The sequence below is a fragment of the Pituophis catenifer genome, unplaced genomic scaffold (assembly GCF_029215685.1).
Source record: "Pituophis catenifer annectens isolate HBS135680 unplaced genomic scaffold, rPitCat1.0.hap2 SCAF_3, whole genome shotgun sequence".
Lineage (NCBI taxonomy): Eukaryota > Metazoa > Chordata > Lepidosauria > Squamata > Colubridae > Pituophis > Pituophis catenifer.
This window is the reverse complement of record NW_027256883.1, coordinates 112304736-112322335: the sequence shown is the minus strand read 5'-3', so window position 1 is coordinate 112322335 and position 17600 is coordinate 112304736. Positions and strand designations below refer to the sequence as shown.

At 38.2% G+C, this 17600-nt stretch overlaps 1 protein-coding gene across 3 annotated transcripts in view; it reads right to left on the bottom strand.

The window, feature by feature from the left end:
• Window positions 1-2133: 2133 nt before the first annotated feature.
• Window positions 2134-17600, bottom strand: part of ABL2 (ABL proto-oncogene 2, non-receptor tyrosine kinase) — a 54093-nt gene continuing 38626 nt past the window's right edge. For 2 of the 3 annotated variants that reach the window (XM_070939247.1, XM_070939249.1), the window contains 5 exons: window positions 13066-13250; window positions 12721-12873; window positions 9371-9460; window positions 4813-4986; window positions 2134-3879 (listed from right to left, as the gene is read on the bottom strand). In XM_070939247.1, coding sequence (XP_070795348.1) covers window positions 2162-3879; window positions 4813-4986; window positions 9371-9460; window positions 12721-12873; window positions 13066-13250 — 2320 coding nt within the window. In that variant the 3' untranslated portion in view covers window positions 2134-2161. The remainder of the gene's footprint in view (window positions 3880-4812; window positions 4987-9370; window positions 9461-12720; window positions 12874-13065; window positions 13251-17600) is intronic. The other variant, XM_070939250.1, reaches the window with a different exon arrangement.

Here is a 17600-nt window from a genome sequence, read left to right as displayed (position 1 = left end):
AAGGCTGTGCAATAGTTTGGATTCAAAATGGGAATAATGATTCCAGATAGGGAAAACACTCCCATAGAACCCATTGAAAACTACTTAAAACCTCTGCATGCTGGCGTGTTAGCTATCGCATAATCCTAAGAAAAAAAGACAAACTGAAAACAAATACTATGTGAGTAGCTCTGGATGCTCTTTAGCATTTCCCCCTTTGGATCTGAAGCATTGTGGAGCCTGCTTATTCTCCACTATGTGAAGACCTTATTGTTCTGAATCAGAAATGGAACCCAAATGTGCTTTCATTCTGTGAGTTTTCCCTCCTCTAATAATACTGCTTGTTCAGTGTAATTTGTGGAAAACTTAATGGCAGGATTCTGGCTAGTATGAATGTGCTTTTAATCTCCTTCTCCAGACAGTAAGGCTAAAAAACCTTCCATTTATGTATGGTTTAAGGCTGAAATGAACCCACTTGTGACTGAGACCATACCATATCTAATTATTGGTAGCCAACAGCTCCAGAAAACAAAATGGTATCACCATGTTATGTGGGGTGGGGTGGGGTGAATCAGGATTCCCAAGACATTTCAAACAGGGACTCCATGATTTCTTTCTATTAAGCCTTTCAAATATCAAATATCTTCCTTGTTTTGTTTCTTGACAAAAAAATTAATGGGAAACCACAGCTCCATTTTTCCACAGTTTGTTGCTGAATTTCAATAAACAGAATGAGTTCAGGGGATCTGGGATAAACAAAAAAAGAGGCCTCATGGAAGCATATAGCCTGATTTCTCTATCTTTCAGAAGCAAATGTGTGGTGCAAATGCTAGTTTAAAGTCACATTAATCACAGAAAAAACCCAATATCATTTACTTAACATCAGTGGATCTTTGAAATTAGTGGTCCCGTAGCAAGCTGACTTTAGAAGATGAATGAGTTTTGCAACTGGACTACTTGAAGGGAGATGGCAGCATGTTTATAGACTAATCACTTATAATGAATCCATGTGCAGGCAGTGTCTTGAAACTATAAATAAAGCAAAAATCTAAACAAAGAATCCATATCAGCAATACACCTGAACTGGTATTCCAAGAGCAAATTTATAGTTCTACTAGAAAATATGAAGGCCTCAGGTCTCTAGTTTTCTCAAAAAGAAATGACATTAAGGTAAGCACAATTAAAATAGGAATGTAGAGAACACTAGCAGCATTCTGCAGTGTTTTTAATTCAAAAGAGCTCCTCAAGGTATAGCAAAGCCACCACTGTACCAAAGTTCAACGTCAGAGATAAATTAAGTTTCTTGGGCATGCTATCCTCCAAAGAACTCAAGTGATTGCCATTGGTTAGCTAACCATGCTATGCTACCCACATGGTGATGACCGCAGTTTGAGTGTAAGGTGTGATTGTGTGAAATCCAGTGGCAAGTCTGCTTAAATTGTCATTCAAGATGCTGTGAAAGAGTGAACGTGTGAGTGATTAATATGAGATGGGGATGATAAAGGGGGATGCATTTCATATTCCAGCTCTTTTGTTTTCCCTTTTTGCATCTATGATTACAGCAACCAATTGCACTGCAGAAGGTCTACCAGACAGGCTAGTACATGCACTTCCTACAGTGCCAATCTTTTTTTTATATATATAAAAGACTTTCTCTCAAAATTATCCTCTCTTTCTTGGAAAGATCTAGTTGACTTCCAATGGCACCTCTAAGCCTTTCTGATATGACCTCAGAAAGTTAAAATACAGAGTAGTGCAGAAAAAGAACCCCATCTCTTGTCCAGTAATTCTAATCAACTGGAAAAGCATCAAAGAGAATAAAGCACCTTATCAAACCAAAGGTACCTTCATGGAATCTCCTTCCTCCCAGAAGTGAACAAGAGCACAAGCTCTATTTTTGCAATTTTCTCACCAAGGCAAATTCTCAATATTTTTCCTGCCTCAGCTGCAATCATCTGACCCCTGTGAAACTTTGCTTCCCTCTTATCTGCCCCATGTACTGAGATGAACCTGTAAACATGTGAGCTCAGTGATCTGAGGTACTTCACATAAAACTTACTCAAGTATCAATCTCTTCTTTCAAAACATTAACATAGGGAAAAAATGATTAGAAGAAGTCACTCTGACTCTTCTCTCAATTTTGTGAACTTTTTTTCCTCCTAAGCAGATGGTTTGACAGTAGCTACCTCTGAACAACATCACTGATTTCTTGAACACAAGACAATAAGTTATTAAGTACAGGATTTGCTCCAGGCAGATTAGCAGCCATCGACGACACCTGCAGTTCCTGCAGGCTAAGTTCCAGTTTGCTTACGGCTTCCCGGAAGGCAAATTTGTTGCGCGTTTGGGGGATGCAATCCACATAACCTGAACAGTAATCTAATAGTTGGTGCCCAGTATCCACCAGCTGGCTATTTGTGGTAGGCTCTGCTATGGCACTGGAGAGGAGGTCTGCACATTCCAAAAGCGCCTCTTTGCTGATCTTGTCTGCTGAGATTCTCTCAGCTGTCTGTTTGGTCTTTCTCAGAGCAACTTTAGCTCCCGCTGTGCCATTTGCCATTTTAGCAGGTGACGAAGACAATGGCAAAGGCACTTGAGGTGGAGGCATTATTGGCCTTCCAGCTTTTCCACCAGTAGGTGCCACTGTTACCTTTTTGCTGCCCTCACTATCTTGCCCATGCTGTACCAATGCTCCATTATCCAACTCTTCTACTGTATCTGAGGTACCTGGAGGCTGATGAAGGAGCCTCAGGACTCCTTGTGGTGGCGGAGGCGGAGGAGGAGGTGGAGCACACTTTGGTTTTATCCGTCTGGGTCTATCCCTGTCACTAGAAGCAGTGCCCTGATGCTCAGATAAGAGCTTGAACCGATTCCCCTGAGAGTCTGTGCCAATGAGCTGCACCTCAGCTGGTGTATGCTTTAAAGTAGGTGAGATGAGAACGGGCACTTTGTGATTATGAGTGGTTGGAAGTATTGCTGCAGCCTTGGCTGGAGAAGGCCAGCCTGGTTTTTCTTCTCCTTCTACTGAACCTTGTCGTATCCCACTGTTTTTTTCTTTGCTTTTCAGGCTTGCTGCTGCTGTTGGCCCTTGACAATCCTTCTCTGAAACAGATGTGTCCAGAGAAGGAGTCCTGAGAGGAACAGCTGTAGCACCCCTCGGCAGCAGTTTAGTTTTTGGTCGGCTTCTGGTCAGCGTATGAATATCTTCACACCTTTTAGGGAGAAGATCATTGGACTTGTCTGTGTTCTCCTCGGGCTCGGAGGAAGTGGATACTGTCCTTTCCAGTTGAACTTTGGACCTGTGGCAATTTCGGGGAAGAGTCATTGCCATTCTCTCCTGCTCAGGAAGACCTGCAGACATGGAAGATGTGGAGTTTGATCGGGGAAAAGGTTTTGAAGCTTCATCACCTCCAGTGGGCCTCCCAGCTCGTAAACCAAATGTCTTTTTAATCAGGCGAGGTGTAAAGAAGCCTGTGAGGCCTGACCAACCACTTCCAATGCTTGTGCCCCCACTGCTGCCGCCACCACCACCATCTTCCCCATAGAAGTTCCGCTGTGCAAAGCTCCCAATGTAACACTTGGATAAGCAAAGATTTCCATCTTGCTGGGAGGGAGTAAATGAAAATCCATCAATATGCTGCAATGGACCAACTCCGGAAAAATTACCCGTTAATTCATACTTCTTATGAGCCTGGTTTTCCATTTCACGGAAGGAACTGCTGCGTTTGGGAGGTGTAGGGGCGTTTTTCTTTTTCATAAACGAGCTAAAGAAACCACCTTTTCTGTCTCTGGTAAAGGTAGTTTCTCTAGTATCTTCTAGCAGGCCACTAGGTGACTTGTCTCTCTGTTTACGAGGTAGTGCTGGGGATCCGCTGGTCTGCTGTGTGCTTCTGATAAAACCTAGACAAAAGAACAGAAAAGTCTGCTGTTCATGGTGATGCAGTAACTTTGTGCCTCCTTCACACTGAAAGGAGAGGAAACAGCCTTGCTGTTCACCAGAGAAATACTATTATTTAACTTTTAAAAGAAATAGAAGAATGGGATTTGGTCTGCAGAATTATCCTTTTTGCCCAGCAAAAGCAGAAGAATTGATAAGTGGCACTGAAGCCTTAGAAATCTTGAGTCTGTGCTCTTTGCTGTGAGGGAAAGCATATTTAAAAGGTTTCTTTTTCCTCTCAGCAATCAGGATATGTGGTCATGGATACATCACTGATATCTGGCACAGCCCTTCCTTACTTTTAATTTCCTAGTCTTCTCTCCTTATCTTGACTCCAGTGATATATATTGATTTCAGATATTCACTAGCATATTATACAAATGAGTAAATTTCTCTGTATTATGTTGCTTAAATTTCTTCTGTTTTATTATGGTTATTACTGCATTCTTAGCAAGAAAAGCAGTTAATCTACAATTGACTGGATTTAGGAGGGGAAATATTAGGGGGAAATATTACTACGACATTGCTTTTAATACAAAAGTCAGATTAATTTAGGAGCTCGCACATTCAAACTGATCTAATATATAATCTAAATAGCTGACCAGATATTCTGCTTCCTCCACCATCCATAAATACAGACGGATGTATCCACTTTTTATGTCTATTCACCAGCAGAACAAATGTAATCCTCATTTTAATTACTTATGGATATTTAAACCTGTTCCAGAAGATTGGTGCACCATTCACATTATATTTCAAGAATTTTTTTTTGAGAAGATGAGAAATCATGTGCTGCAATGTTAGTTGTAATCCAATTTTTCAGAATCTTTCCCTTTCTTTGAAATATTACTTCCCAGGACCTGAGTCCCTGAGTCTGGACCACTCAAATAACATACCTGGAGCAGAACTTGATGCAGAGTGCTCTATGATCTCCTGTGCTCCTTCAATATTCTCTTTGTTTTCTGTTTGTTTTTTTAAGGTTCTAGTCTTGGAAGGAAGTATAGGTAATCGAGGCAAATATGGAACTATTGAAGAAGAAGATGCGGTCCTTCCAAGTTCTTCTGCCACTTCTGTAATAAACATGCATGAAATAATTTGTATTCATTAATTACAAGTTGCTTCAGTCAACCAAATCTAAGCAAGAGGAGAATCAGCTGAAGTCAACGCAACAATAAAGTACTGTACAACGTGTACAACAAAACCAACATGGTATACGACTGCAATCAAAAGTTTATTATTAACCATGGAAATGATTAAATGTTCCCTGCGACACAAATGCCTTTTGAAACAGTGAAGTTTTTGGAATGTTATGTTGCCTCGGGGACAACTTATTCCAGAGGTGTGCTGCTCTTATAAAGAATACTTATTTTGAGGACCATTGTCACCGTACCTTACGTAGTTTGGATCTTTTGCACACATTTTCCATGCTCTCAGATTTGATGGGCAGATCTATATAGGATGAGTGGACTTGAAGAAATGCAAGGTACATAGGGCTTTATATATAATGACTGGCACAATGAAATGCATTTGGAACTATATTATTAGCCTGTGCACTTCCTACTGCAATGATATTATATGCCAGTATTGGGATTGCCCAACTGAAATTTCCAGATAGTGTTCAACAACAGCCCTGAATGAAATTATAATAATCCATAAGGGAGATGTAAGAGCAACTATCTTCCGTGTCCCATCTAGGTAAGGTTACATTCAGTTCAACAACCGAAGGTGGACAAATGCTTTCCTGGTTATAATGTCCACCTATCGTTCTAACAGGAGCTATGAGGACTATCAAAGTGCAGGTCTGCTCCCAATGGGGAAGCAATTTCACTGAGAGTAAAAAACGATATAATCAATGTATTATAGCAGAATTGGTGGGTTTCTAAATGAATACCCTCTTTCTCTTGCCAGGGCTAAATCTGAATCAGTTATTCCACATCCAGGCCCTGACAGGCAACAGATGATGGATCAGGGCTTTCACTGCAACCCACGTTTGGCCATAGGGATGCACAAGTAGATTTCATACTGCATAAATGGCACAATTAGGTATAAGACCAAGCCCTGAAGCAGCATGTGATAGATTGCACAAGAACCCATTCTATAACAATTAACTGGACTCTCCCACTCAGGAAGGAACACAACCACCATAATATACAGTGGGGCAAAAAAGTATTTAGTCAGCCACCAATTGTGCAAATTCTCCCACTTAAAAAGATGAGAGAGGCCTATAATTGTCATCATAGGTAGACCTCAACTATGAGAGACAAAATGAGAAAACAAATCCAGACAATCACATTGTCTGATTTGGAAAGAATTTATTTGCAAATTATGGTGGAAAATAAGTATTTGGTCACCTACAAACAAGCAAGATTTCTGGCTCTCACAGACCTGTAACTTCTTCTTTAAGAGGCTCCTCTGTCCTCCACTCATTACCTGTATTAATGGCACCTGTTTGAATTTGTTATCAGTATAAAAGACACTTGTCCACAACCTCAAACAGTCACGCTCCAAACTCCACTATGGTGAAGACCAAAGAGCTGTCGAAGGACACCAGAAACAAAATTGTAGACCTGCACCAGGCTGGGAAGACTGAATCTGTAATAGGCAAGCAGCTTGGTGTGAAGAAATCAACTGTGGGAGCAATAATTAGAAAATGGAAGACATACAAGACCACTGATAATCTCCCTCGATCTGGGGCTCCACGCAAGATCTCACCCCGTGGGGTCAAAATGATCACAAGAACAGTGAGCAAAAATCCCAGAACCACACGGGGGGACCTAGTGAATGACCTGCAGAGAGCTGGGACCAACGTAACAAAGGCTACCATAAGTAACACACTACGCCGCCAGGGACTCAGATCCTGCAGTGCCAGACGTGTCCCCCTGCTTAAGCCAGTACATGTCCGGGCCCGTCTGAAGTTTGCTAGAGAGCATTTGGATGATTCAGAAGAAGATTGGGAGAATGTCATATGGTCAGATGAAACCAAAGTAGAACTGTTTGGTAGAAACACAACTCGTCGTGTTTGGAGGAGAGAAAACGCTGAGTTGCATCCAAAGAACACCATACCTACTGTGAAGCATGGGGGTGGCAACATCATGCTTTGGGGCTGTTTCTCTGCAAAGGGACCAAGACGACTGATCCGTGTACAGGAAAGAATGAATGGGGCCATGTATCGTAAGATTTTGAGTGCAAACCTCCTTCCATCAGCAAGGGCATTGAAGATGAAACATGGCTGGGTCTTTCAGCATGACAATGATCCCAAACACACCGCCTGGGCAATGAAGGAGTGGCTTCGTAAGAAGCATTTCAAGGTCCTGGAGTGGCCTAGCCAATCTCCAGATCTCAACCCCATAGAAAACCTTTGGAGGGAGTTGAAAGTCCGTGTTGCCCAGCAACAGCTCCAAAACATCACTGCTCTAGAGGAGATCTGCATGGAGGAATGGGCCAACATACCAGCAACAGTGTGTGGCAACCTTGTGAAGACTTACAGAAAACGTTTGACCTCTGTCATTGCCAACAAAGGATATATAACAAAGTATTGAGATGAACTTTTGATATTGACCAAATACTTATTTTCCACCATAATTTGCAAATAAATTCTTTCCAAATCAGACAATGTGATTGTCTGGATTTGTTTTCTCATTTTGTCTCTCATAGTTGAGGTCTACCTATGATGTCAATTACAGGCCTCTCTTATCTTTTTAAGTGGGAGAACTTGCACAACTGGTGGCTGATTAAATACTTTTTTGCCCCACTGTAGTTACTTCAACTATCAATATTGATTGAGGCAGAATATAAATGTAATAAATAAATAATAAAGTAGGTGGTCCAGTAAGCATCACATAATACCAAATACTGCCAAAAGGTTTGGATTAGTATAATCAAGTGATCTGAAGATGAAAAATATGGTTTCAATTCTATGTCCAGGTCTAAATCCTGATTGCAACAAGTTTAGGCAACAGTTTTTCTAAAGCTCTTTGTAAGCTCTTTGTTTTTTAATATAAGGGCCAAATTATTTAATATGTTTTAAACTATTTTTAAACTTTATGGAAATATGTGTTTTATTGTGGCTGTGCACCGCCCTGAGTCCCTTGGGAGAAGGGCGGTATAAAAATTTAAATAATAAATAAATAAATAAATAACTGTTACCCTACTGAAATAGAGAGCAGCAAAGGAAAGGGAAAGAAAGAGCTGGTGCTAATAAGAGATGATACTGTGAAGTATATTCAGTATATATTCAGTTGCATAATGAGATAGTTTTAATGATTTCAAAATGCCAAAGAAGCAATATATTAGGCCAGTGATGGAAAACCTTTTCGGCACTGAGTGCCAAAAACAGAGCGCTTCGTGAGCACTCACGCTCATCAGGGTCATAGCCGGAAGAGGAGCTGCCCAGTGGGAATGTGCATGCCAGATAAGGTACTTCTTGTTTCCTGCGCACAAGTCTTCCACTTTCTGGCGTACATGTGCGTGCCAGAAAACGGAAGACCAGCTCTTCCAGTTTCCGGCACTGCTGCACACACAAAGGCCAGTTGTTCCTCGCATGCGCATGCACACCAGAAACCCGGAAGAGGAACGGGCGATGCCGCGCATGCCAGGCGACATGGCTCCCGGTGCCACTTCGGACACGCATGCTATAAGTTCACCATCACGATATTACACCATATAATATAGTACTAATAGCTAGTTAGCAACAGACTTTTTCAGACTCTAACAATTCTGAAGTATGGTTTCTAAAGAATCAAACAACAGAATTATAGAATATCTTGAATTTTATTTGAAAATTTTTTTTAGAATGTGCAGAAATAAGAACACAGCATCTAAGTGTGACTCATTGGAGCAGCTGTTTCTCTTTATAGAACCTCATATGGGAATCGTATGTTTCATAGTTTCCTTGCTCTGAACTAGGGGAAAAGAACTTGATAAGACTAATTTAAACCATTATTCTCAAATTAATAAGTGGACCGGACACAACTAGTTGTTTGCAAGGAAAATTGATTCGATAATTTTGTATCACTGTTGATTTAAAAAAAAAAACCATAGACGCACACAGCATGATTTGGGAAAAAATACACAGAAAAAGTGCATACTTGTTAGAATAAATGAATACATGCTTTGGCTTGTATATTCTTCCCCCCACAATTAACAGATGAGGAAAAATAATAAACACAAGATTTAAAATCTCTTCCTTCACACATTAAAAGCAAAGTGAGAATGAGGATAACTCACAGCCTTAGGTTTGTGTGCAAGTCTTCTAGTGGCTCAACTTTGTAATTCTAACATTTAGTATAGGTTTGAACTGGACAATTGTCTAGATTGTTTTATAGTAGAAATCCAGTAGCCTAACAAAAGGTACTCAAATTATTTTGATTACATTGGGGAAGCAAAAAAAAAAAGAAAAGCTTATTTCAAAAATATCATAGAAACTTCAGAATAAGTTAGCAAATAGGTCCTTACCTTCAGAAATGCTAGAATCATGAAACATGGTTTCAAAAGCTTGGTGAGTTTCAGCAAATGAAGGTCTATCTAGGGGATTCCATTTCCAGCCTACAATAATAATAAAAAGCAGCAGGGAATTACTATTTCCATTAGAATTTGCACTCTAATTCCCACTATTCTGGAGCAAAAGTGTCTTCCACTGTAACTCTGGCAACATTTTTAAGGTTCTTATCATGGTTTATTGCATTCTACTTCTCAAATATCTTAAAATTACTGCCAACATTTCTGAATGTAAGAAATACCTTGATATAGCTGTGTAGTCTGGTATTCCCTTTCTAGTACTGATCAGCCAGATATTTTTGGAAGACCCAGAAAAAGGGCCTGAAAGTAAAAATCTTCTTTATCTTGAATGTCTGGTATTTATGATGCTGAAGGTTCCATTTATTTATGATGAATAATAGCTGGCCATTCTACACATAATTAGCTAAACTCAATTAAAGTCATGTAAGTTGCTGGTCAGAACAACACTGAACTGCTACACGACAAATAAATATGTCTTCATTTACTTTGAACCTTTACAAATTTCTTCTAATAGCAGCAAATGGGTAATTGAAAAAATTTAGAACACTCAAGCATCATTTATAACTTAACTAAACACAACTTTTTGGTCTTTTTTTCTGACCAAAATAATCCAGATGCTTTAATTTTACCTTTTTTTCCAGTAGAATAGTAGAATATTTAACTTCCCGGTTGATTTGTAGCTGTTTTTAGTGCTCTCATTTTAACTAGTTAGTTTTTAAGGTAGAACAAAACGATATCGTACATCCTTAGGATTATCATTCTCTTCTACCTTAAAAGTTGTACTTATTCCACTTAATATCTTGAAAAAATATTTCTGAAAATTTCAACTGGCCCAGGTGGTCATTGCCTGAAATACAGGTAGTTCTCGACTTACGATTATAATTGAGCCCAAAAGTTATTTTTACCGCATTTTATGACCTTTCTTGCCACAGTTAAGTAAATCACCATACTTGTTAAGTTAGCACCATAGTTGTTAAGTGGGTTTGGCTTTCCCATTAACTTTGCTTGTCAGAAGATTGTAAAAAATGATTGCATGACCTTGGGACACTGCAACCATCTATAAATATCTGAATTCTGATAATGTGACCTTGGGAATGCTTCAAAGGCTGTAACTGTGAAAAATGGTGATAAGTCACCTTTTTCAGTGCTGTTGTAACTTTGAATGGTCAGTAAACGAACAGTTGTAAGTCAATGACTAGCAGTAGATCTATAAAATTGATAATACTTATTTTTTAACTTCCAGGTCTACTTCAAAGCATTGATTTTTAATGGAAAATTTCTCAATGAATTGGCATATTTAGAATGGCATGTCTAAAGTTATGTATTTCCAGCACCCAGAATCACTTTAACAGTGAGATGAGGTGTTTAAGTCTAATAATATATTTTTTTTAATTTGATTTATATGCCGCCCTTCTCCGGAGACTCAGAGCGGCTTACAATGCGCTAAGCATTGTATAAATAAATAAAATGAAATGTCTGTATATTAATTCAAGGAGTGACCCAGATTCCTTTACCATTTAAAGTAGGGTTAAAAATTGGGCACCTGGATTTTCCCAATTCTAAGACCTTTTAAATACTAAATTAAAATCTGCTTTAGATATAGGCTAAAGCTACTTTTTTAAAAATTTCTATTTTTTACACTGGGACTGCTACTCTCCTTTGAATATGATGCAGTTTTAATTTTAATATGTTCCTGTTTGTTTTTGTGTGTTTGGCTATTTATTAGTTCTTTAAATTTTGTAGTTACATTTTGATATTCAAATAAAACACTTTGTGCAAGTAAATTCAAATATGCAATCATGTAAATGTCACATGATTAGGACCTGAGCACTTGACAACCTGATAGCAGCATCACAGCAGAAGCAGCTATAATGAGCTTGGGGTGCCTCAGGAAGGTGGACAAGGCTCTGGGAAGCCCAGCACAGGCCACCAAGAGTGTCTCTCCACTCTGGCACTGAAAATTCTCGCTGCAAGCAGGATTTTCAATACTGGACTGGAAAGACACTCCTGAGAAACCTGTACTGGGATCTCCAAAGTCCCCCACCCCACCCTCAGGCACCCCACACTCTTTACATGGGATTCCATCCACTTAACCTACAAAATAAATTAATGATTGCAAGTAGGAATGCTGGGATTGCAGTCACTGACAAAAGCAGTCATGTGGGCAATCATATGACATCTCTCTTATTGACTGCTTTGCTCAATAACTGAGATTCTAGTCCCAATTGTGGTTGTAAGTTGAGGACTATCTGTACTTCTACTTCATAATAAATATATATGGTATTTGATCTTTGCCATCCTTTCTTAATAACTCCATGAGTGTTAACCTTCACTATCCATGGAGCTTAATTATATTTATACACACACACAAAGACACACACACTATGATTTCTTCTACAGTATCTATAAGTGTGCATATGTTTATATGTGTAAATGTATGCATGCATGCACACACACATCTCCATCCTGGACCTTTTTAAAAAAATCTCAGATCCTCCTGGAGTGCAATGTAATTTTTACTAAATTTTTGCACATATTATTTTGACTAAATTTAAGGTTTGACATAACTTGGATGTCTATTGGATAATCCACAAATCTAGATCCAGTGTTGAACTTAGAAATTTATTTTGATATTGTTATTGGGTCATTCACCCGTTTACTAATATTAAAAACAGCAGAGGAATCTTAAAACTCCATATAAACCCATTTGTTCCAGTGAAGTCAAATAAAAATTTGGGGTGGGAGGGGGGAAAAGCCTGTTTCCAAACATATTCAGAAGGTCAGGGGATCCCATCCAATTTTCAGCAATTCTCTTTTTATTGCAGACACCCATACCAAAACCTATACTGTTCAGGAGATTTCCTCATCTCTGTTAAACACATTGTATTTTTAAGAGGACGTAGCACACTACAATAAGGGAGCAAAAGTAACACAGTTTCCTTGATAGGCTACTGAATGAGTCCATATCTATGTTTTAAAAGGATCTTAAATGGTTTTGTTCCTGTAATCATGAAGTTATGTACTATGATTTTCTATCAATTCTATTTCAGTCATATTAGGAAACATGAAACATTTATTCAACCTCCTCAAAAGAAATCAATTTAAGGACCATTCAGTTTTACAGAAGCTGTCCACTAGTAACAGTTTTTCTGTTCACAAGAAACTGCCTGTATATCAACAAACTTATTATCATATATAATAATAAATGCTAAATGTACTTGGAAAAGTTACCAAGACTTCCAGTTGCATTTTTTCAATTTACATAAAAATCAGAGCATTCTACTCACATGCTCTCATGAGTTCATAGACCTTTGGTGGGCAACCTTCAGGCTGTTCCATCCTGTAACCTTTCTCCAACAGATCATAAACTTGAGAAAGGTCAATGCCAGGATAGGGGGACATTCCATAAGTGGCAATCTCCCACAGCAATACTCCAAAAGCTGCAAATTAAGCAAGAATGTTTAAAGCTGCATTGTTTAAACAACACTGATTCTTCTTATCAAGGTATATTGAACTTCTTAACTAAAGAAATACTATCCTGAGAATATAAAAATAGCCCAATGTAACTTTATAATCCTGATTTACTTACTGATACATAAAAGAACTCTGTACTAAAGGACTTTTTCTCTTACCCCAAACATCTGATTTGATTGAGAATGTGTTATAGGCCAGACTTTCCGGTGCTGTCCATTTGATAGGAAACTTTGCTCCAGCATGAGCTGTATATGTGTCTCCTGTCATCAGTCTGCTTAATCCAAAGTCAGCTACTTTCACCACGTGATTTTCTCCCACCAAACAATTCCGAGCTGCTAGATCCCTATATAAGCAAAAAATACGAGAAAATTAGCACCTCTATTTTATTCATTTATTTGTATTCCATCTTTATTATTTTTAGAAATAAGGCGGCGAACATATCCAACATATCTTCCTCTTTCTATATTCCCCACAAATATCCTGAAAGTGTATGACTGGTCCATACTAGGATGTTAGAGGAGGCATACAAATATTTTAAGACTGGATTCATGGAGATAAACTGGAAATTGTTAAATAATGACTTCTGAGATCCACAATTTTGGAACTGTGAGAATCTACAATAAATACAATATATTTCTTCAATAAAACATTCATTCAGGAATTCTAGGTAAGTAATAGTAATAGCAGATAAAGTAGCGGAGGGCATAGCCCATGGTTGCAGCAGAAAAGTTTGGTTCCCCAAACTCTTCTCTAGATCAAGGAGAGAACCAAGATCACCCACAAGTGGTCCTTACAGAGACTCCTTGTGAGACCATAAAGCAGCAGTCTTTGGTGGGTTTCAGAGATCTGGAAGTCAAAAGAAACTCAGCTTTGCCCAAGCAGCAGTTCGGAGCCTTCAAACAGACATTGAGTTCATACATTTCCTCTTAATCATTTCAGGAAATGCCTTGTTAACTGCTTTTGGGAAAGCAAGAAATTTTAGAATGACACATTTCATTTTACGGTATGATTTTCCTTCAATCCCTAGTGAAAGAAATTTTATGTAAGTTTAAGAATTTGAAGATTTTTTTTATTTTGAAATGAACAGTAAAAGAATGAGTGGAATGTTGATTTTGGAACGTTGCAAACGCACCAAGGAATCAGATTAATTACCATTAAGATTGAGAAGCTAATTATAAAAATCCTTACGAATTGTTTAAAATCCTATTAAAAATATATGAAAATTTTGAGTCTAAATGTAAGAATATAATAGATAAGCATTGGGCTAGAAACCAGGATATCATGAGTTCTAATCTTGCCTTAGGCATGAAATCAGTTGGGTAACCTTGGGCTAGACAATCCTAGGAGGGAAGCAATGGGAAACTACTTCTGAAAGCTTGCCAAGAAAATTACAAGTCAACATTGACTCAAAGGCACAAAAACAAATAAACCAATCCTAATTGGCTATGCAGGCAGGAAATTTGAATTTCCAACTAAAGTTGGAGCTTGTTTGATAATGCAATTAGGCATATCAGCAGGTTCCATACACAATTTCAACCAGATCAGAGAACCGCAATTTGGATGATTTTACCTCTGAGCAGTTTTATCTTCTAGAATGTACTAGGAATACTTGATATTAATGGGAACACACAATGTAGATCTACAGATTATGGGGATGGCAAAATAAGTTATTGCTTTTGCTCTAAAAATGGGAAAGACTACATCTATTGTTCCTACTCATGAACAAGATGATTCGTTTTGCCAGCATCTTTAGAAAAATCTTGAGTATAGGATCTATTCTTTCCTGCTGCAAATACTGCCAGCTTCCACACATTCAATGAACTCTTTATAAACTATCGTGATGGAAAGGAGACACTGGCATCTCCAGCCAGTTTTTAATTTATGTAGCTTTTTATTGAAGCACCCTAAATCACCCTTGGCAATTCCTGCAGTTCTTGTCAAGATGTTTTCTATGCACACAAGCAATTCAGTGTTTACTGGCAATATGGTTCTGTAATGGAAAAAGCACAAACTCACAAGAATAACTCAAATAAGTACCATATTTATTGACAGACATTCCTAGCAAAATAATATTCATCAGGTCAGGTCAGAGTTAACAATGAGTAAAGAACAACAAGGAGAGAAGAAATCCCCACAGAAAGTATAAATAAAAATAAGCCAATGAAACTGAACCCTAAAAGAATTAGGATACACAAGAGGATTTTCTTTTTATGCAACACACAATTTAATATTTGAATTTGCTATCAAGAGAGGTGCTGGCTACCAGCTTGACTTGCTTCAAAAAAGAACTGGACCAATTCATGAAAATCATGGGATCAATGGTTATTAGGCTTGACATTAGTGTGACTGCCTGCCTTTGAAGGACATCTGTGGGGAAACTAGTAGGCTTCATTGTGCAATCAACTGACCACTGTGAAAACAGAATGCTAGACTAGGTGAGCCAGGGATCTGATCCAGCAAGGCACTATTTATGTACTTATTCCTTGAATACATACCACCTTTGTAAGTGTTGAATGTTTTCCCTTCAGGATCTTGCCTCTATTTATGTCCTTTCTGACTGTTCTTTAAAAAGCCTATCCTTATGTTCCATCTTTCATGATCCTTAAATATAGCATTGGTTGGGCTTTTGATTCGCTTAACCATAAAGCTGTTCCTGTAAATGTTGTCGTTTGCCTGGAACCGAAACTGGGTGCTGTTGTTGTAGGGAAACCTGTATGCATCTGATGGGAATGTAAATGCTAGCCTATGTTAAGCCTATGGATATCTACAGGTCACCTGGTATAATGATTGCCAGATCACCATTTGATCAATCTATATAGGTTTAACTCTGCTGTCCAATCTCTGTTTTTCTTGGAAACAATTAATAAAAATCAAGAAGGCTCCTAAGAACAGTTTTTAAAATGGTATCATGACCATAATTTGTCCATAACCTTGGTCGCAACCCAACTGGTCGTGACCCGAACATAATTTTGGAAATTTGGCGCTTACAAAAAAAATGGCGTGGAAGGGGAAATCAACCGCGGGGGGGGGGGGGGGGGGGGAAATTGTGAATTTTTTGGTCAGAACCTGATTTGGTCATAGTCAGAAGCGTTCATGACCAGAGGTTCTACTGTACTTTCTTTATACCATTAATGTTTATTAAATGCTTGATGCACTGGGGAGGACAGATATCTAACTCAGTTTCTCAGAAGTTATAATGTTGTTCTAGGCACGTCTGCTAGTTGAGTTGGCTTTCTAGATACGACAGAATTTCTTGAAGTAGTCTTCCAAACAGATCTTTTTTGTGTCATATTGAAGGTCATTTGATCTTGTTGAGACTGGAAGAGTATGTTTCAGTTTTTGCCCAGCACAGGATCAGTAGGAATGTTAATGCCTGTTCTCTGAATGAAAAGCAAGTTTCTGTTGCAAATGTTGGACCATTTATCTGTCTCATGTTATTTTAAAGAATTATGGGCAAGATCTTTTCCTTCCTCAAAAATATAGGGAATACGGGGATTTGCCAAATCGGTTTTCTTCCTGCAAGATTTTGGAAGCAAGGATAGCTTTGGACAGATGGTCCACCTCCCAGATTTAAGTAATCATCCCAATGAATTGTCCTGCCCTACATTCTGGATGTTGAAACCTGGAGGTCATACATAGAAGATAAGCCATGAAACACTTGCCAGCTTATTCAGGCCTTTTCTCAAGTGCTTTATATCTGCTGGGAAATCTTGTAGCAAAAATCAGCCCCACAGTGTCAATGAACCATCACTACTTTATTATGGCTGTTGATGGGTGTTTTCTATTTTTAAAATCAGTTCCAGTGACTGGAGCCATCAGGAGAAGAAGGCAAAGCCTACAAAATAAAAAGGGGGACTTCTTCACTAGAGAATAGAAAGGAAGTTTCTTTTCACAATCATATAATTTTAATCTGAGGTCAAATTAATCTTTTCCTGTTCCTATTCTGATACTCAAGAATCTTCTCATTGTCAGTGGAACTAGTTCTATATAAATGCACTCCTGTAGGGAATGGTGTATGGAAAGCATATGGCTCTCCTAGGTCTCTAGTGCTGCTACAATGTCTCCCAAATTTACTTCTGAACTGCTAATGGATTACAAGAGAAAAAATATTAAATATGAGGTCACTGTATGAGTTGTATTTAATTCCATTTAAAATGAATTCCATTTAAAACACACTAAGATTTTATTCTGATTCTCATTCATTTGGTGGATAAATCTTATTACATTTAGGTCACAACAGATTCTGAATCCCTACACTAATTAAGAACTTTTTTTAGCTTCTAGTATTCCTAACTTAATAACATTAAGGCACCATATTGAAATTGTTTTAATATTTCAAATTTATGCCAAAACCTTGCACCTAAATTTCCATTTCACATGGATGTTTGGATTTTAATAATATACTAAGTTTAGCAATACATCCTTTTGAGTGATGTTTTCTTCTTTGAAATTGAAGCTCAGAGCTAGTAAATGTACAAGATGTGTTTAATTCTGCCTAAAATATTTTTTATCCAAAATTCATATTCTTGCCTGTATCAACAGAATAGCAATTCTGACAATAGAAAATCTAGCCCAATTCTGATGACAGAATACTCTAGCCCAACAATATATTGTATCCATGGTGGAAGTAATTCAGAATATAAAATGTAGTCTCTAAAGATTCATAAAACACTTATACAGTCAAGATAGGGGG